This window comes from Garra rufa, chromosome 19, assembly GCF_049309525.1.
Source record: "Garra rufa chromosome 19, GarRuf1.0, whole genome shotgun sequence".
NCBI lineage: Eukaryota > Metazoa > Chordata > Actinopteri > Cypriniformes > Cyprinidae > Garra > Garra rufa.
Window position 1 is genome coordinate 11,938,300 of NC_133379.1, and position 21,764 is coordinate 11,960,063.

General features: G+C 36.4%; 1 protein-coding gene across 3 annotated transcripts in view; it reads left to right on the forward strand.

Moving 5' to 3' along the window:
- Positions 1–2,535: 2,535 nt before the first annotated feature.
- Positions 2,536–21,764, forward strand: part of rapgef6 (Rap guanine nucleotide exchange factor (GEF) 6) — a 130,669-nt gene continuing 111,440 nt past the window's right edge. For all 3 annotated transcript variants that reach the window (XM_073824732.1, XM_073824731.1, XM_073824733.1), the window contains exon 1: positions 2,536–2,958. In XM_073824732.1, the coding sequence (XP_073680833.1) occupies positions 2,854–2,958 (105 nt within the window). In that variant the 5' untranslated portion in view covers positions 2,536–2,853. The remainder of the gene's footprint in view (positions 2,959–21,764) is intronic.

A 21,764-nucleotide genomic window follows, 5' to 3' on the forward strand; every position in this document is an offset into this window, starting at 1 on the left:
TACGCTCTGGTCTCACATCTGTCTGGTCAGTGTAGTTTAGTACGCTCTGGTCTCACATCTGTCTGGTCAGTGTAGTTTAGTACGCTCTGGTCTCACATCTATCTGGTCAGTGTAGTTTAGTACGCACTGGTCTCACATCTGTCTGGTCAGTGTAGTTTAGTACGCTCTGGTCTCACATCTGTCTGGTCAGTGTAGTTTAGTACGCTCTGGTCTCACATCTATCTGTTCAGTGTAGTTTAGTACGCACTGGTCTCACATCTGTCTGGTCAGTGTAGTTTAGTACGCTCTGGTCTCACATCTGTCTGGTCAGTGTAATTTAGTACGCTCTGGTCTCACATCTGTCTGGTCAGTGTAGTTTAGTATGCACTAGTCTCGCGTCCCTCATTGATCATTTTAGTTTAGTACGCACTGGTCTCACGTCTGTCTGGTCAGTGTAGTTTAGTACGCACTAGTCTCACATCTGTCTGGTCAGTGTACTGTAGTTTAGTACGCTCTGGTCTCACATCTGTCTGGTCAGTGTAGTTTAGTACGCTCTGGTCTCACATCTGTCTGGTCAGTGTAGTTTAGTACGCTCTGGTCTCACATCTATCTGTTCAGTGTAGTTTAGTACGCACTGGTCTCACATCTGTCTGGTCAGTGTAGTTTAGTACGCTCTGGTCTCACATCTGTCTGGTCAGTGTAGTTTAGTACGCTCTGGTCTCACATCTGTCTGGTCAGTGTAGTTTAGTACGCTCTGGTCTCACATCTGTCTGGTCAGTGTAGTTTAGTACGCACTGGTCTCACATCTGTCTGGTCAGTGTAATTTAGTACGCTCTGGTCTCACATCTGTCTGGTCAGTGTAGTTTAGTACGCTCTGGTCTCACATCTGTCTGGTCAGTGTAGTTTAGTATGCACTAGTCTCGCGTCCCTCATTGATCATTTTAGTTTAGTACGCACTGGTCTCACGTCTGTCTGGTCAGTGTAGTTTAGTACGCTCTGGTCTCACATCTGTCTGGTCAGTGTAGTTTAGTACGCTCTGGTCTCACATCTGTCTGGTCAGTGTAGTTTAGTACGCACTGGTCTCACATCTGTCTGGTCAGTGTAGTTTAGTACGCTCTGGTCTCACATCTGTCTGGTCAGTGTAGTTTAGTACGCTCTGGTCTCACATCTGTCTGGTCAGTGTAGTTTAGTACGCTCTGGTCTCACATCTATCTGTTCAGTGTAGTTTAGTACGCTCTGGTCTCACATCTGTCTGGTCAGTGTAGTTTAGTACGCTCTGGTCTCACATCTGTCTGGTCAGTGTAGTTTAGTACGCACTAGTCTCACATCTGTCTGGTCAGTGTACTGTAGTTTAGTACGCTCTGGTCTCACATCTGTCTGGTCAGTGTAGTTTAGTACGCTCTGGTCTCACATCTGTCTGGTCAGTGTAGTTTAGTACGCTCTGGTCTCACATCTATCTGGTCAGTGTAGTTTAGTACGCACTGGTCTCACATCTGTCTGGTCAGTGTAGTTTAGTACGCTCTGGTCTCACATCTGTCTGGTCAGTGTAGTTTAGTACGCTCTGGTCTCACATCTATCTGTTCAGTGTAGTTTAGTACGCACTGGTCTCACATCTGTCTGGTCAGTGTAGTTTAGTACGCTCTGGTCTCACATCTGTCTGGTCAGTGTAATTTAGTACGCTCTGGTCTCACATCTGTCTGGTCAGTGTAGTTTAGTATGCACTAGTCTCGCGTCCCTCATTGATCATTTTAGTTTAGTACGCACTGGTCTCACGTCTGTCTGGTCAGTGTAGTTTAGTACGCACTAGTCTCACATCTGTCTGGTCAGTGTACTGTAGTTTAGTACGCTCTGGTCTCACATCTGTCTGGTCAGTGTAGTTTAGTACGCTCTGGTCTCACATCTGTCTGGTCAGTGTAGTTTAGTACGCTCTGGTCTCACATCTATCTGTTCAGTGTAGTTTAGTACGCACTGGTCTCACATCTGTCTGGTCAGTGTAGTTTAGTACGCTCTGGTCTCACATCTGTCTGGTCAGTGTAGTTTAGTACGCTCTGGTCTCACATCTGTCTGGTCAGTGTAGTTTAGTACGCTCTGGTCTCACATCTGTCTGGTCAGTGTAGTTTAGTACGCACTGGTCTCACATCTGTCTGGTCAGTGTAATTTAGTACGCTCTGGTCTCACATCTGTCTGGTCAGTGTAGTTTAGTACGCTCTGGTCTCACATCTGTCTGGTCAGTGTAGTTTAGTATGCACTAGTCTCGCGTCCCTCATTGATCATTTTAGTTTAGTACGCACTGGTCTCACGTCTGTCTGGTCAGTGTAGTTTAGTATGCACTAGTCTCACGTCCCTCATTGATCAGTGTGGTTCAGTATGCACTAGTCTCACATCTGTCTGATCATTGTAGTTTAGTACGCACTAGTCTCGCGTCCCTCATTGATCAGTTTAGTTGAGTACGCACTGGTCTCGGATCAGTGTAGTTTAGTACACACTGGTCTCCAGTAGCAGCAGCAGCAGCTCGTCATGTGAATGTTGTTGAGGCGGCTCGGCTCGGGGCTGAACTGCAGTCATGGGCTGTTGCTGGACGCTTCTGTTCGGAGGATCACATGAACCTCCGATTATTTACGATGTTCTACCGCCACGAATGGAGAAATTTCCCAGGAATGAAGGATTGTTTTTGCTCAACTTTGGCTGTTTCTGATTCGCGCTTCACTTCAGCAGCACTTTCAACAGCGACTTCACTTTACTTCACATGCTAACTGAGGCTAACTCAAATCAATGCCAGATTTCCCAGACTCTTCAAGGAGTTCATGATGACATTTTTATTTTATTTTATCTCACTTTTATATTTTACTTCATTTTATCGACACACGTGAATATATGAAGTTTTTATTTCCGGAATTCAGCGAGTTTAATATGAATTCCTCAGTGGATTTTTCGCTGAAGAAAGCGCTGAAAACTCCTCCGACACGACGAACTGCTGAGGTAAAAACACCCACAGAAATACTTTATTACAACAGATATGACTAAAAGAGCCACTTTAGGATGTCAATAATTCTGTAATATGTGAATATGACTCACAATGAAGCTTATTAGTTTCGATTCAAGTCTCATTCAGTTGATCGTTGCATAGGTTCATAAACTACTCTTGCTCGATGTTTAATACAGTTTAGACCTATATATCTGACTGTATTCGTTTTGTTTATTTTTTGGGGGTCTCTAAGTGGGGTTTTTTGTATTGTTTATGAGGTTATTTATGTAGTACAATGACAGATGTGCAGCTGCTCCACAGACTAACTTAGTCCTCAGTGTAAGTCAGAGTAAAAGTGCAGCAAGTTAGTTGTTCAGTAACTTACACACTAGCTCAAAGTGTGAACATTTGAATGAAGTTTCTTGTCTCAAGTAATTTATTAATGAGAGAAATCAATGAAACTACTACATTCCAGCGGTGCAGTTGGACACCCGAGACGCGGGATGTGTCTCAAATCCTAGTGAGCTCACTAACTAGACATCAACTAGCATTTCTGGGCCTCGCGGTCTAAAAAAAGCCTACTCAAACAGTTCAAATGCTGGCATTGGCGGGACTGAATGACAGTGCTGCCTTGACCTCTTTCTAGTATGTTTACACTGTGAGCTGATTCACACATCTGGATCAAAGCTGAAGAAAACAGCTGAGCAGGTCTATACACATAAAAGTTGAAACTTCCACGTTAAAATGTAGTAGACTTTTAAGAAGACAGCATAAGCTTTTTGTCTACTTGATTTAATTTTAAGATTTTCAAAGTATAGCTGGGTCATTATGTTAAAAGCCTGTCATAAGTTTGGCCTAATAAAGATCAAACATCAGTTCAAAGTGCAAAGGTTTGCTTTATTACAGAGTTCAACTATAAGATTAATTTTCAATCAAACTTTGAAGTATTGCTAATACAGCTCATTATGTGCCCTATATAGACATATTCATTTAGAGATTGCACAGGACATATATTCATATACCAAAAGTAGTTTGTATCTTTTTTTCCAAAAAAGTTTTATTTGAAATTTTAATAAAATGTTTTATTTTCAACATATTTCAATTTAAGATTGAAATATAGTGCAACAATATACATTTTATTAAAAAGAAATCCACATTTAAAAACATTTTTGCTAGAAATATTAACATTTTTAATAGAAGTTTTATGTTCAATGTTTTTGCCAATTGAAGCTTGAAATGATCTGTATTGCAACTACATTAATTTGATTTAAAAATCCCCTTTTAAAAATAAATATTTTGCTAGAAATATTTACATTTTTTTTCAAAAAAAATTATTTTCAGCATTTTTGTGAATTAAAGCTTGAAATATATTGCAACTACATACATTTTATTTTAAAAAAACGTTTTTTTTGTGCTAGAAATAATTAGATTTTTAATAGACATTTTATTTTGAACATTTTTTTGAATTAAAGCTTTAAATTATCTATATTGCAACTGCATTAATTTGATTTAAAAATCCCCTTTTAAAAATATATATTTATGCTAGAAATATTTACATTTTTGATCAAATGTTTTATTTTCAACATTTTTGTGAATTAAAGCTTGAAATGATCTACATTGCAACTAAATTAATTTGATTTAAAAATCCCCTTTTTAAAAAAATATATTTTTTGCTAGAAATATTTACATTTTTAATAAACGTTAGGGTTAGGGATCAATATTGCAACTACAGAAATTTGTAAAAAAAATCACTTTTAAAAAAAAATTTTTTTGCTAGAAATATTCACATTTTTAATCAAATGTTTTATTTTTTCACATTTTTGTGAATTAAAGCTTAAATTTATCTATATTGTAGCTACATTAATTTGATTAAAAATATATAAAAATACCCTTTTTTAAATATTTTGTTTTTGCTAAAGGTTTTTAGCAGTAGTAAAAGGGACCAAAACTGTGGCACTCTGTTGTCGAAGCTGATAAAGAAGGTCACTTCCGAACCATTTTGGGAAGTGAGATTAAGTAACCAAGAGAAGCTGGTTTAACACTGGTCATCTGTGCTTCATTGAAAGCTTTCACAGTCTCTCATGTCTTTCTCCAGATCAGTGGGTGTGTGTTTACAGGTGTGTGTGCTTTCTTTCCGATTGTCTGAGTGCAGTGAAAGCTGCTGATCAGACTGACAAACTCAGACTGCAGCAGCTCTCTGATACTCTGAAGTTTCCAGATGGGTCCAGATGGGTGTGTCGAGTATTACGTAAGAGCAAAACAAATATTCCTTGTCTCAATTTCCATAGTATTATGCCGCCCGCCTCGTCCCTCAGGCTGCTTTGCCTGATGGGAGTTTGATGGTGTGCTCAGATGTGGTGAACTGCCGAAGACAGTACAGACTCAAATCACACATTGTGGCACTAGTAAAATCCTCAAAATCCAGCAGTCAGTTGCATAAAACCCTTGACGGTCAGGAAACTCTTAGTGACAGTTTACTACTAAGTGCTGTTTTCGCTCAAGGGGTTTTGTGTAGATATTTAGAAACAATAGTGGTCCTGTAAAGTTAACGTGAGCATGCATTTGGACTGGTTTTACTTGTGAACATTTTATTAGCGTAGAGTGGCTCCATTCAGTTTAAAGCAAGCTTGTGTTCAGCAGGCTCTTGTCTTCAGGGCTCGAAATGAACTTTTTTACTTGGTAGCACTGGTGTTCCCAACTTCAAAAAGTTAGGAGCACAAAATTTTTTTTAGGAGAATGAGTTACCACTTGGTTACTGTTGTAAACAAAGCAATTCTGTGGTTATAAACACTACTTTAATATGCATTATACAGAGACAAGATAACAAGAAAATACCATCTAAACTTTTTTGAGGACAGTCAGTTTTAACCAGCTCAGTGTGCATTATAACATCCCATTTAAGGGCCTATGAAATCTGTTTTATTTTTGTTCAGATTCTGTTTATTGTGCATGCTTCAGTGAGTGTAGTAGCCCAAACTGAGACATGTACATTCTGACATTCCGCAATATATCGTAAATTCCATTTTTATGATTCCGCAATTTCATCTGCATTTATTCGCATTCTGTGGCCGTAAAAATGATTTCAGAGACTGAAGACTGTCAGTTTGTCCTCTGGCGCTCAGCGGGACGCACAGAAACCCCATCAGCCCATTAGTGATTCTGTTTGAGCGGCCCACACCCGTGGAGATCCTGACCTCACCAAACCGCCACATGCTTTATTTTTAATTGCAGCGGTGCATCTTCACTGAGTGCAGAACATCACCCGATCAGTCTGATCTTTTATGTTCATTTCTGTAGCTGCAGATCCTGCTGAATGCTTATCAGACGCTTCAGCTTTACTAGGTCAGCCTTAGGGGGTCTTAACCAGTTCGGCAACTAACTGGGGAGATTTCAGTAACGCCATGCAGTCTGACAGAAAGATACTGATCAGATTTATTCATTTGCTAATTGTCACCTATGGGCTTAATAAAAAAGAGTGATTAATGTCCATTGTCTAATGCTGAATTTCAGGACTGCTTTATTCACTGAATGTGACGTTTCTTATACTGATACTTTCTGCAGCCCTTAAATAGAGTAACTAACAAATATTCAATAAATGCACTCAATGCATTCAAATTTTAGCCATTAATTTGTCCCTCATATCATACATGAGCAGATTGTTTTGCTATAGGTTATTGTTGATCCACACATGCACAAGGAAACACTGAATCACTTACTGTTGTGACAGAAAAGCCATGAGTCAAACTTATTCAGCTGCTTGTCATGTGACTATGAGCTAATAGAGATTTCTCAAATTGAGCATGTACAGTATGAAGCTCAAGAGGTGTCAGAAGACTGAAAACTAAATTGGAAACTAATTTGAAACTACTGTTGCATCCATTAGGATTACGAGAGTAGAAGTAACTGGAAACCAAATGAATCACTGCATCAAACTGTTTATTTTAAAGGAATAAAATAACATGATGGTCTATTAAAAAAAAGAGCATTGTGTTTTCATGCTTAGCTTACACTCTTAATAATAAAGGTTCCAAAATTGTGTTTTTGAAGTGATGCCATAGAAGAACCATTTTGGGTCCCTAATGAACCTTTCAGGGAACAGTTCTTAAAAGAACCATTTTGAAGAACATTTTAGAACATTTCGACTATAGAGAACCTTTTATGCATTTGGAAGGTTCCATGGATGTTTAATGTTCTTCATCGAACCATTGATGCCAAGAAATAACCTTTATTTGTAAGAGTGCAATGCAAAGAAAATACCTGACAGGAAACAAAATTGCTGTTTTGATGTAGAAGTATGCAATATTTATTGACTGTATTAATATTGTAATTGCTTTGCAAAAAACAAACAAAAACACGTCATGGGAGTTCAGTCGCATTCACCTATGATGAAGCCTGTTAGAATGCAGTCAGAATGCCTTTATAATTGAGTCAGTGATGTAATAATCCATTCATAATAAAGACGTTCACTTGCTTTGTTTCTAAATGAATCAGCCATTTTGAACAAATCATTTGAATAAATGATTCAGTGAATCACTCGTTAAGGCAGAAAATTGCTGCCACTTACTGATGGTTTAAGTGTCATATTTATTTGTCCATGACAGGCCTAAATCATCCAGTCCAGGAGCAAATATGTTATACAAGTTCTATAACAAGAGCAAAATCTTAATTATTTTTATAGACAATAATTAGCCCTAAAATCCCTAAAAAATATTGAAATATCATTTTTTAAATATTGAGATATCCTAATTTGATTACATTAAATCATACTTGTAATACAAGGGAAAAACAATTTAAACGACAGTGTTATATATTATGTAAACATGAAAAAATTAGGAAACTTATGATTTTTTTTTTTTTTAATTTAATTTTAAATTAAATTATTTATTTATTTCCATATTTTTTTTAAATAATGATAATAACAATGGTGATACTATTATTGCAATCATTTGATTATTATTTTATATCATATTTGTATCATTTTATAGTCAGATTGATTTATATAATCACAACATTTTTGTAAACAAGCCCTACAAACAAGCACAGGAAAGCTACACGTTACACATCAGATTGAAGCTGTAAACTGACTCCATGTTGAAGTACAATGCCAGTGGGTCACGTATGTCCATAAGCTGGAAAAGGACAAAAACAACATAAGAGGACAGAGAATGAAGTCAAACCTGAAATGTTAGTTTTGTATTGTTTTGATCTCGAGGCATGTTAGGAATGTGAGTGGCTCTTTTTACAGATCTTTTTGATACATTGTTGAGTCATTATAAACCATTCACCAGTTTCCCATTAACTAACTCCTAGAAACTATCCCCCCCCAAACCTATTATTACATTCAAGTGATAGTTTGGTTTGCACAAAGCTTGATCTAACTCAAATCTGCTTTGACCACTGTAACACTATCAGGTGTTTTAAGAGAGATAATGCTGTGAATAAAATATGTTTTTGGAAAATAAAATAATTTACCTTTAGTTGGTTATGACATGGAATGATTAATCTGTCAGTCAGTTGCATGTTCATACAGTTAATTAAACAGTAAATGAGAACGTTTCTATATAATGCTCATATATTGATTGACATTTGATTAGTTAATTTATTGTTCTAATAATTGTTAGATTAATTCATTATCAATTATTAATTGTCGTCTAAGGGGCCATTCAGTATTTTTTAGTAGAAATTAATACTTTTATTCAGCAAAGACATTTCTAATGTTAGTGTCCACAAAAATAGCAGCACAACTGCACAACTGTTTTCATGTTTCATAATAATAATCAGAAATGTTTCTTGAGCAGCAAATCAGCATATTAGAGTGATTTCTGAAGTATCATGTGACACTGAAGACTGGAGTAATGATGCTAAAAATTCAGCTTCACAGCAATAAATTACATTTTACAATGTATTTAGATAGAGAGCAGCTATTTTAAATTATAATAATATTTCACACTTTTTACTGTATTTTAATCAAATTAATGCAGCCTTGGTGAGCAGAAGAGGCTTCTTATAAAAAACTGGTGAATAATGAATATTCATATAATGTTCTCAAGGTCGTCTCAATATGCTACTCTTACTTTGAGATGGCTTTTTTAGTGCGATGTGAGGAGTGAGAGGAATTAAAACTGAACACAGATTCACAGACTCCCTAATCTGAATTAACCGTCGTGCTGCAGATTCTGTGTGAATGAAATCAGAGGCACATTAAACACTCCTGACAGCTGTCGTGTGTCTCTAAATTTGGTACATTTTGATATTTTGAAATACATCTGTAACACTGGAGCGTAAAGATGTGTAACCCGCTCATCTACCTGTCATTTAGGCTTTAGGTGAAATATCACTATTATTTATAGAGACATTGATGATAAGCACCAGCGAAGGACTGAGTCGTTTACATGCATCAGAGTATACTGCCCTCCAAAGGCAAAGCGCAGTAACTACACATTTGGTCAATATTGAGTTAAGGCTTAAAATGGGCTTTGTGACAACCATCTTGTCTTGTGGCAAAGTCTCCTGGTTCAATTTTGTCCCGTTTCAGAGAAACGAGAGTGTCAAAATCGCAGTAACTACATAATCCAAACTAATACCATATAAGGTGTAAAAACTTTAAAGGCTTTTTTCTCAGTTTCAGTGTTGGCGTAGTTACTGCACTTTGCCTTTGTAGGGCAGTATGGATGTTGTAGAGTTATATTATCATAGTAATCGTACTGTTGTTTTCAGTGAATTATGGGAGCTTTTAATGTCTCCTCTTAATCACACAACAGCCTTGAGTGTGCTTAGGACTGAATGCTAATAAATGTACACATCTGCAACTACGGCTTACAGCTTGTATTTGTGACTCAGAAGGTCCTGTAAACTGGAAATGTGTACCATACTCTCTGAATGTCAAAAAATGCAACTACAAAGCAAAATAGAATTGGGGCATATCCACGTTTTTTCCCTTCAACAGTGCAATTTTATTAGTCAGGTGGGACTTTTTTTTTTTTAAGTACAGTAGTTGCTTTTTAAAAAAAATAGTGTACAGTGTACAGGAATGTCCAACTGTGGCCCTGCTTTCAGGTGATAAGTGATTCTATGTTGTGACATGAATAATATGTATTGCATCAAAAAAAGTTGATATTGACACAAGCAGACGTTTGCCACAAATGCTTTCTCTGATCGAGACTGGATTCTTAAATCTTACACTATACCACTGCAGACAGCATACTAGGCATGCTTCATGTTATGGTGATCTGCCTGGTCCTGCTCATTGGACTGAGCGTTTAACGCTGTGGTGTATTGTAGGAGCATACTGCGACAAGTCAGAGCATGTAAGGAGTGTGTGATTTGCATGTCCTGTTTCCCATGTCATTCAGTGCACTAGTGCTGTTCGTGTAGCCTGCGGCTCTGGAACATCTGTATCATAGTGTTGTCATTAATATGGATTTTTTTGATGCATACCTATTAGGGGTGGAACGGTTCACAGAAGTCACGGTTCGGTTCGTACCTCGGTTCAGACGTCACGGTTCGGTATGATTTCGGTACAGTGGAGGGAAAAGCAAAACAAAAATGCAGAAGGCAATTAGATGTATTTCCACTCACATACCCAACAACCGCTGAACAACGGCAACACACAGTCCTCGTCTTTTCCACCACTCTCTCGCCTGTACTACTGTAACTGACTGGAAAAGCGAAGTTTTCCCAAACTTGCGATCTAAGGGGCCGTTCACATGTCGCGCCTAAAAACGCGTGAAAAACGCTAGGTGCGCTGCTTTCTTCCTGATCAACAAAGCGCTCGGGCGCTTGCGCTCCGGAAGCGTCTGCCGTTTCTAAGCAACCATCAGCTGCGCTCTAGCTCCAAGCCTATGCGTCTCCATGCATTGTTTCTTCTATTAGCGTCAAAATAATGGGGGCTTGACAAATCATAAAGTTCAGGAAATCACTGGACCACAATGATGGACCGTCGAGCTGACAAAAAATTGCTGAGTGCCAGAGAATGTAGACGGGCTCTGATAGACCGCATACATAGGCGGAGCTCGGCTGCATCGACGCCAATCAGAGCTTCAGAGCTAAAGCGGGGCTAAATATTAGCTGTCCCTAAAGAACCCGCGTATCTAACAGTAGTTCCGCATTACATTAATTATTTTGCAGGCAAGTTTTTTTTTTTTTTTTTCATACCGTGTATTCTCCGTTTAAATTCATGCACCGAACCGTGACCCCCGTACCGATTCGGTTCGAAACGAATACATGTACCGTTCCACCCCTAATACCTATACTGAAATATTTGAAACTGATTCAGTACTCATTATGTGTAGTATTGATACGCCAATACCAGCTACTCTCTCTCACATTTCCCTGGCTGTGAGTCGACACGCTCGCAGTCCAGATATTTTAAAGGATTAGTTCACTTCCAGAACAAAAATTTACAGACTTCTATGGTGCCTTTGAGTTTGAACTTCCTAAATGTACTTTAAATGCAGCTTCAAAGGGCTCTAAACAATCCCAGCCAAGGAATAAGAGTCTTAGGTCCCACTTTACATTATGTATGTATTTACATTTAAATTAATCATTTGGTACAATGTACTTATTTTGTACATGCATGTTTTTACATGGCATTTATATATTTTTAAAAACCTATATGTAATTACATTTGTAATTAATTTCTGTAACTACCACTGTTGAACCAACCCTCACACCCTAACCCACCATTAACCTACCCATACCACCAAACCTGTCCCTAACCTTACCCATATCCCACCTTAATAGAAGCAAAAGTGTTTTGCAATGCAATATGATCACATTAAGTACATTGTACTTATTTTTTAATGTAAGTACATAATAGTTAATAGGCCATCTAATATAAAGTGTGACCAAGTCTTATCTAGAGAAATGATTAGTCGTTTTCTTAAATTAATATTACACTTTTTAACCACAAATGCTCATCTTGTCTAGCTTTGTGATGCACATGTGTACTCTGGTTCAATACAGTTAGGGTATGTCCAAAAACTCCCATCTCTTTTTCTTTTCCAACTTCAAAATCGTCCTACATCGCTGTTTTTTTTGTAAAGGGAGTTTGATCTTCTTTGCAATTTCACTTTGTGAACACTTGGTTGGTACTTTTGCAGTGATGTACGGCAATTTTGAAGTTGGAGGAGAAAATGTGAGTTTTTCGACATACCCTAACTGTCTTGATCCGGAGTGCACAGAGTATGCATGTGAATCATAGATCTAGACAAGACGAGCATTTGTGGTTAAAGTTAATAACAGACAATTTTTCTTTGGCTTGGATCGTTTAGAGCCCTTTGAAGCTGCATTTAAACTGCATTTTGGAAGTTCAATCCCAGGGGCACCATAGAACGCCACTATATGGAGAGAAATCCTGAAATGTTTTCCTCTAAAAACATAATTTTTTGTACGACTGAAGAAGAAAGACATGAACATTTTGGATGACAAGGGAGTGAATAAATTATCTGTTCTGGAAGTGAACTAATCCTTTAATGAAATAAGTGTTGAGCAGGGTGAGAAATAAACTTTTCCTTTAACTTTTCCCTTTGCCCCCAGTAACTGATTTCCAAGGGAAATCAGTAAGATCAGTAAGATTTTTAATGTTTTGTAAAGAGTTTTATTTATCTTATGAAGGCTGCATTTATTGACTAAAAAAAAAAAACAGTAATATTGTGAAACATTGCAATTTAAAATAATGATTTTCTATTTCAGTATGCTTTTAAAATATAATTTATTTCTGTGATGCAAAGCTAAATTCAGCATGATTACTCCACTCTTCAGTGTCACATAATCCTTCAGAAATAGTTCTAATATGCAGATTTTTTATCAATGTTGAAACAGTTGCTGCTGTTTTTTTAACCTATGATATTTTTCAGGATTCTTTGATGAATAAAAAGTTTAAAAGAACAGCCTTTATTTTAAATAGAAATCTTTTGTAACAATATACACTACTGTTCAAAGGTTTGTGGTCAGAAATAGAATTTTTATTATTTCTAAGAAATTGATATTTTTATTCAACAAGGATGTGTAAAATTAATAAAATATGTTTTGCTGAGCTGAAAATTCAGCTTTGCACCACAGAAATAAATTAAAATCGAAAACCATAATTTAAAATGGTAATAATATTAGCACAGGACAAATCTAACATTCACAGATATTTATATGTATTTAATCCACAATTCATCTCTGTATATGCATTACTCATGCTCCTGCACATTCACAGATATATGGAGATATTACTTCACTTATGCTGTCTATACTTATAGATATTGCCATAGTGATGGTCATATATATGACAGATGAGCGGAAAAAGTAACGTGACTGAAACATATGAATAAGGGATTTGTGTTTGTCTCATGAGTCGTTGTTTTCACCGTTACGTCTGCAGAGACGTAATTGCGTAATTTTCCATCTTCACCATGGCAGCGGGAAGGTTTGTGTTTCCCGTTTGGTTTTAGTGTGGCACAGCTCCTGCCCTCTTGACTTTCCATGCCACACGGCACTTTCCTTCCGCTGCGCCGTCATCGCTCTTTTCACTCATTATTCTTCTGATCAGTCCTCATGCATTCATGAGTCTGAAGAGTCTAGCAGGAGAAAATCATGATGAAAACACTTGACCAACTGCATTAATGCTGCAGAATGTTTCATCACAGGGTATTCTGGGTGCTTTCTTTCTGGCCCAACTTCTGCTTTCAGTGTGCATATGTGGGATTTTTGACCTATTTTTTGGTCCAGCAGGGAAAACTGGTCACGTAGTAGCATCTGATCACATAGTAAAGTACAGCTTTTACAATTTGTGTTGGTATTCTTTCCACACTTAAGTGGTACATTGTGAAAACCCCCAGCTGATCACACTGTCATTCTTTTAAAACCTGCTCTCATGCTTTCTGTACAGTCGTACATATTTTCTGTCTAGCAATATGTAACCGTTGCTATTATACAAACACAGGGTTATTAACCTGTAATTACAACATTTAGTTTTAACCACCAAAACTATATGGTCTTCTTTTAATTTAGTACATTCCGTTAATCAGTTCATGCAGTAGCAATAATGTTTGTACATGTTTCTGCATGCTTCAGATATAATTTACAAACTATACATCTCTCTGTCGAGTTCAAGTGCATTTTGAGCTATACTATTATTCTGTGGACACAGGCACCTCACAGGACCAGATATATATATTTATATGAAACAAATATGTGACCCTGGACCACAAAACCAGTCTTAAGTCGCTGGGGTATATTTGTAGCAATAGCCAAAAATACATTGCATGGGTCAAAATTTTTGATTTTTCTTTTATGCCAAAAATCATTAAGAAATTAAGTAAAGTTCATGTTCCATGAAGATTTTTTGTAAAATTCCTACTGTAAACATATCAAAATGTAATTTTTGATTTGTAATATGCATTGTTAAGAACCTAATTTGGACAACTTTAAAGGTGATTTTCTCAGTCTTTTTGATTTTTTTTGCATCCTCAGATTTCTGATTTCAAATAGATGTATCTCGGCCAAATATTGTCCTATCCTAACAAACCAAACATCAATAGAAAGCTTATTTATTGAGCTTTCATATGATGTATAAATCTCAGTTTTGTCAAATTTAACCTTATGACTGGTTTTGTCGTCCAGGGTCACATATAAAAGAAGTAATCAAACTAAACATCATTTTGATTATATAGGCATTTAAAGGAATAGTTTACCCAAATATGAAAATGTGCTGAAATTGTCCTCACCCTCAGACCATCCAAGACGTAGATGGGTTTGTTTCTGAATCAGAATGGATTTAGAGAAATTTAGCTTTACATCTCATGCTTTGCTCATTGCAGTGACATAACTTTTCATTATTAGACATTAATTGGTGGACTGGAGTGGTGTGGGTTACTTGTGGATTATTGTGATGGTTTTATCAGCTGTTTGGACTCTCATTCTGACGGCACCCATTCACTCCAGAGGATCCAGTGATGACAGTGATGGATTATACATTTCTCAGACAGTTGAAAAAGAAACATTCATGGAAAACAGTGCAAGACAGCATTACGAGCATGAGGATGTTAATACTCAATATACACAACAATATAAATATAAAAAGGATAAATATTTTTATCTTTGGAGGTTCCTGTTGCAAAGAGCCTTAAAAGCTTTAAGAAATGTTTGTTCCAATGTATGATTCGAAAAGCGAGTGAGTCTGAAGCACGAAACTTTTCATTTCATAATAACATGCGCCGTGACTGTAATATGTGTTTTGTCTGTAATTTTTTACCGTCGTCCTGTCGCGTGACTGGAAAACCAAAATGCTGCCAGACGTCAGACTTATAAGAAGACGGGGAATCTTCAATTTCAGTTTCAGCCGAACTCATGTTGCTCTACTAATATTCAGTTCAAGCGATTTTTGCAACTGCAATGAAAGCACAAGCAGCGAGTAGGAGACGTCGACAACTCAACCAATAGGATTAGACTGTCTTCACGATAAATGAGCATGTTTTCATTTACAAATGAAACTACGTGAATGATTCATTTCTCAGTAAAACAGTTTAGTATTTATATAGTCTAGTCTATTAATTAGACGAAACAAAATAAAATATGTTCAATTCAACCTTTAAACTACATTCCAGTAAAAATCAGTCATATAGCATATGTCAAGCATTTACAGAATCATTTACATGAACGTTAAAGAGAGACAAATTAAGGGGTGGAAACGCACGGAAATAAAAATATATACAAAAATAACAGGCTAATAAAAATAATATTAGTAATAGTAATACTAATGATAATGATAATAATATTAAGACAAATACGAAAAAAAGACTATTAGTTAATAGAAGGAATGTAGGCCTATTTTACTGTGTGACGTTAAATTATTTCCAAATGAAACTACGTGAATGATTCACTCTTCAATTATTTGTCTATTAATTAGACTAAATAAAATACAATATATGTTAAATTTAAGCTTTAAACTGCATTCCAGTAAAAACCGCAGTCATGGAACCTTTACAGTATCATTTACGTTCAGAATGTTATGTAACGAGATCAAAATGAAGGAAAAAATAACGAACATAAACGAATAATACAAATATTACGGGAAAAAAGAAGGTCAGTCAATGGACAAGATTGTGGGATGCATGAAATGTTTCGTGCAGGGCTATTTACTTTGAAGTAGGCCTACATGTAATACATGTAAACACTTGTGAAAGCTGTCTACATTGCGCACAGACAGCATTAGCATATACAGCATCGCCTATATAATTATTTAATATTGTAATAATTTCTATAACAATTAATATAATAAGTTCTTAACTCAAAATAAAATATCTCAAATAATTCTGGGTTACTAATGTCACGCAGGTTTGTTTATTCATTAAACTCGTGGCCACGAGAAATGCATGTTGAGCAAAAATACATTTCACGAAAATAATATAAAATTACAAAACAAAGAAAACAAATGGAATGAGGGATAAGCTTTAAAGTTCACGAAAAAGCCAAATATTAAGCGGCATCCTTCATGTTTTCTTTATTCAGCAAATACTTTACAGTTTTGAATTATGTTCAGCTTCTGTTTTTATGACCATAAATGACAGTTTTTTTTTTTTGTTTGTTTGTTTTTTTTAGAAAAACGTCCGAACACCGGTCTCAAAAGTAGAAGCAAAAGTCTTGTTTCCACCAGCGCGGCATTTTTTTATTCAGCGTAATTGATGGATGTCTAAAACAAAAATAAGGAGAATCCTAAAACATATAAATATACATTTCTTAAAATAATAACATCTGAACTTCGTACACAACAATACGGCAACGACTTTACAACAGGACACATTATTTTATTTTAAAGTAGCTTGTACACCAATGGATTTCAGATGTCGGGATATTTCAGACCGCATCTCCACAGCATAATCACTCTAATATTAAACATACGGGTCAGGAGGCGGGTCGGGTACAATATTTTATTTTTTTATTCGGCGGTCCGAGTTGCGGGCGGGTTAGTTGAAAACGTCGGTCGGGTTCGGGTTGTTTATCCACTGACCCGCGCATCACTGGTGTCAGGGCGGTGGACACTAATGTTTTGAAAAAAGTGGAGCGAGTGAGGAAAGCTTTCCCCTTCTCCCTGGCATGCATTTGAATGCTGAATTCGAAATGCAACTGAATGCAGTCGGAATCCGCCCCCAGCACCCCCAAAATAGTCTCCAAATGTTGATTACAACAAGGCAACAGACAGCATTCAACACCCCACCCCACCCCCACCCTGCCATTCATAAACATTTCGCTCTTTATACTGCATGCCGCTTAACGCTGATGCCTCATTAACGGCTACTTTTCAGAAAACTGAAAAAAAAAGAAAAAAAAAAACACTTCCCTTTGGTTTCCCAGAACAGACTTAAGCCTAGTTCCAGGCTTAACGAACTTCTTCAAAATAGAAGAACTACTTTTCCACTTTAAAAAAAAAGAAAAAGAAAAAAGGTGGGGAAAAATTGCATAACTCACTGGAGCACTTTTGATACTTAACTGTATTCGTTGTCAGTCATATAAGCTTTATTGTTTTGAAAAGTGAGCCTTCTGTTTATTTGTCTAAATTATTTTCTATATTAGGATATAATACTAGGCTATAGTATTTACATGGACATTATAGGCCAAATCTACATGGGTTTCTTCCCTTTCACTTCAATTAGTTTTTAAGAAAAAAAAAAAAACTGCATGGGCAGTGCGCCATCTTAATGTACAGCATCAAAAATGTAAGAACAAATCTAAAGACAACAATAATAATAATAATAATAATAATAATAATAATAATAAAATTAATTATTAACACTCCTAAAAGTACAGTATAGTGCTCAGATACACTTAAGTTAGGTGACCTAACCCTAGTTGATACTTTATTTCAACTTTTCAATTATTTCATTAATTTACAAATAAACAAATGCCTTTCCGATATGATATAGCCTAAGTGAAAAGGGAGACGATTTCTAAAATGATTTCACCAAAAGGCGGACGCGAACTCGGGTCTCCCGCGTCAAAAACTATATGTTACTCTTATTATCACTTGCGCCACTGAAAATGTTGCACAATAGCCGTCTTTTGTAATATTTGTAAATATGGCCTATTTGCATTGTGTAAAAACATTAAATAAAAGGCACCAGACTACAGAAAATGGCATATACTAAAGTATTTTTTTCTGTTTTTACATTTTTACATTTATTTTGCTTCCGACGCCCATGCTTGATGATGAAAAAGAAAAAGACGAACTACCTCTTAAACATGCATATCTTAATTTGATGTTGCTTTAAAACGCTGAAATATATAATGTATTTTATTCTGAGGGTGAAAGTTGTCGAGTTATTCAACTGCCCGCGGCGCCGTCAGGATCACTTTTTCCCCCTTTAATTAAGCTTACAATACTCCTTCAAGAGTACGGGATTGCTCAAAACTATGCTATTTTACATATTTCTGTTATTTGTGTACAATCACAATGAAAAAACAGATGTGTATGCTATTTGTAAAAAAAAAAAAAAAAAAAAATGGAAACGAGATGCTAGTTTAAGGGCGCATCACAGAAATTGCCTACAATTCTGCATATAGGCTTGCTACTTATTAATTTTATTTTATTTCGTTTTGTTAAATTATTATTCATTAAGAAAATTATATTTCGCATATGGGCATTTTTATTTATTTTACATACAGCTTTTTGGGGGTTTTCTCTGTGCATAAGCTCTGCGCGTGACGTTCTGATGTTTCTGCTGCTTTTTGCTTGTATGCAATTAACCCCTCAAAGCGAATTTAGCTGTTATTAATGTGACACAGCCACGTTTCAATTTAAATTCAAATGTAATTTAACACAATCTAGTCGTTAATAGGCTAATAACTAAACGCGTCGGTTGTCGTTTGAAAAAAAAAACAGAAATTAACATTTCTATTTTCAATGCAGTCTAATAAAAGTTCATCAGGAAAAAAAGAAAAGAAAATAATAATAAAACTGCTCCTGCTTATGAATAAATGTTTTGCTTGATGATGAAGTATCTAAATAGTCTATACTCCATAGGATATAACAAAGTGCTTTTCCAGTCCCGCTTCCACGAGGTTTTATTATTCGCCCGCTGCCCGCTTAGAATACATTTCTAAGCACCAAAATCGCAAAAATACTGTAGTTTATATTTATCCTTCCCATTTCTATTTGTCTCTACTCAAATTAATTGTCAGTGTATCTAAAATTGTGTATCTTAGAAAAAGAAAAAGACGAACTACCTCTTAAACATGCATATCTTAATTTGACGTTGCTTTAAAACGCTGAAATATATAATGTATTTTATTGTGAAGGTGAAAGTTGTCGAGTTATTTAACTGCCTGCGGATCACTTGATTTTTTTCCCCTTAATAAAGTGGATACAGCTTACAATACTCGTTCAAGAGTACGGCATTGCTCAAAACTATGCTATTTTACATATTTCTGTTATTTGTGTACAATCACAATAAAAAAAAAAAAAAAACAGATGTGTAGGCTTTTTGTAAAAATAAATAAATAATGGAAACAAGATGCTGGTTTAAGGGCGCATCACAGAAATTGCCTAAAATTCTGCATACAGGCTTGCTACTTATTAATTTGTTAAATTATTATTCATTCAGAAAGGAAAAACATATATTTCTTATATGGGCCTATTTTATTTATTATTATATATAGGTTTATTGGGTTTTTCTCTGTGCATAAGCTCTGCGCGTGAGGTTCTGATGTTTATGCTGCTTCTTGCTTGTGTATAATTAATCCCTGAAAACGAATTTAGCGGTTTACGTCAGTTGTCGGTTGGAAAAATAAAATAACTGAAATTAACATTTCTATTTCCGATGCAGTCTAATAAATGTTCGTCAGGAAAACAAAGAAAGAAAACAAAATAACAATACAACTGCACCTGCTTATGAATAGGCTATCTTTTTGCTATTGGTTTGAACCATAATTTCAGGAAAGAGGAATCATTGAACTATTGTACTGGTATTTGTGACCAACGCCCCCTAGAGCTGGCCATGGTGATTGGCTACAGAATGTTGTTCCTTGCGCCACCTGGTGGATATTATATGAAGTGCAACAACGTTGTAAAAAAAATAAAAAAAAGCCGCTGCGGCAGGACGCGTGCCCACGCGTGCCGATTTGCAGGCTGCCGCGTGAAAATAGACGCATTTTTAATGGCCAGATCTGTATCATAAATGTATCGTCATCACTCTACGATACATGTCGTAACATTTTTGCATCGCGAAATATCGTACTACGAAATATCGTTACACCCCTAATCGAAATCGAAACTGAATTACGATTAATTGCCCAGCCCTATGTACAAGTAAACATATGTGCTTCTCAGGTGACTCTAGCAGTAAAGATGTTAAAAGTGTCCAATTCACATTACTGAGAGGGAGAGAGAGCAAACACACACTGAATTAGATGGAATCTAATAAAGGTTTGGGATTGTACTGAACTGTAATGAGCAACATCATTCAAATGATGAGCAGAACCAGGTATGCTTGAGTATTCTGTCCTTTTTAGGGTTACATTTTGTGACAGCACATCTTGTTTTTGATTTGTACAGATGTCTTTGATCGGTGTGCATTCAAATATCAGTCGAACCAATCCAGGGTTTGTTTGAAAGTGGAGTGAAAAGGTGGATCTCGGTCTCCTTGTTTGGTGCACATTAGTTTGTGTAAATGCTGATCAGTCCTGCACAATAATGTAGGAGTTTTAACCCATTCCTTTGTGCAGAACCACTTCAACTCTGTGAGGTTGGTGGATTTCCTCCTATGAACTGCTTGCTTAGGTCCTTCCTTCCACAACATTTTAATTGGATTAAGGTCTGGACTTCGACTCAGCCATTCCAAAACATTAACTTTGCTTTTCTTTAAACGTTCTTTGGTAGAATGACTTGTGTTCTTGAGGTTGTAGTCTTGCTGCATGACCCACGTTCTCTTGAGACTCTGTTCTTAAACAGGTGTCCTGATGTTTTCTTTTAAAACTTGCTGGTATAATTTAGAAATCATTGTTCCGTCAATGATGGCAGACTGTCCTTGCCAAGATACAGCAAAACAGACCCAAGCCAGGATATTACCACCTCCATGTTTCAGAGATGGGATAAGATTCTTAAACTGGAATGCAGTGTGTAATAGCTTCTCATTTAAACCAATAAGTTCTATGTTGGTTTCATCCATCCATTAAACCTTTCTCCACCAGTCCTCTGGCTTGTCCACATGATCTTTAGCAAGCAATTTAATTTTTGGAGAACAGTGGCTTTCTTCTTGCAGCTCTGCCATGCACATTAACATTAGCCAATGTGAGAAAGGCCTTTAGTTGCTTAGAAATTACCCTGGGAACTTTTGCATCTCTGTTGGTTGACCACTTCTCAGGAAGGAAACAGTGGTCTTGAATTTCCTCCATTTGTACACAATCTATCTGACTGTGCCTTTGTGGGGTCCAACGTGTTTAGAGATGGTTTTGTAACCTTTTCTAGCTTGATGAGCAACATCAACTCTTTTTCCGAGGTCCTCAGTAATAAAATTATGTTTATGACATGATTCACTTCCACAAACACGATCCCTTTTCTTCGAATAAAGCAGGTCACGTACTGACATTTGATAGTCAATACACTGACTGAAAACACATCTGCACAGATGGACTCTAATAACGTCTTTAAATTAACTGCTAATCCAAGAGATTTACATACTTTTGCAATGCACAGATATGCAACACTGGATCATTTTTCTCAATAAATGACAATGGAAATATTTTTCTCTCTTGTTTGTTTGGGTTTTCTTTAACTACTTTCAGGACTGCGATGAAAATCTGATGATGATTTGGGTCATATTTATCCAGGAATCAGTGG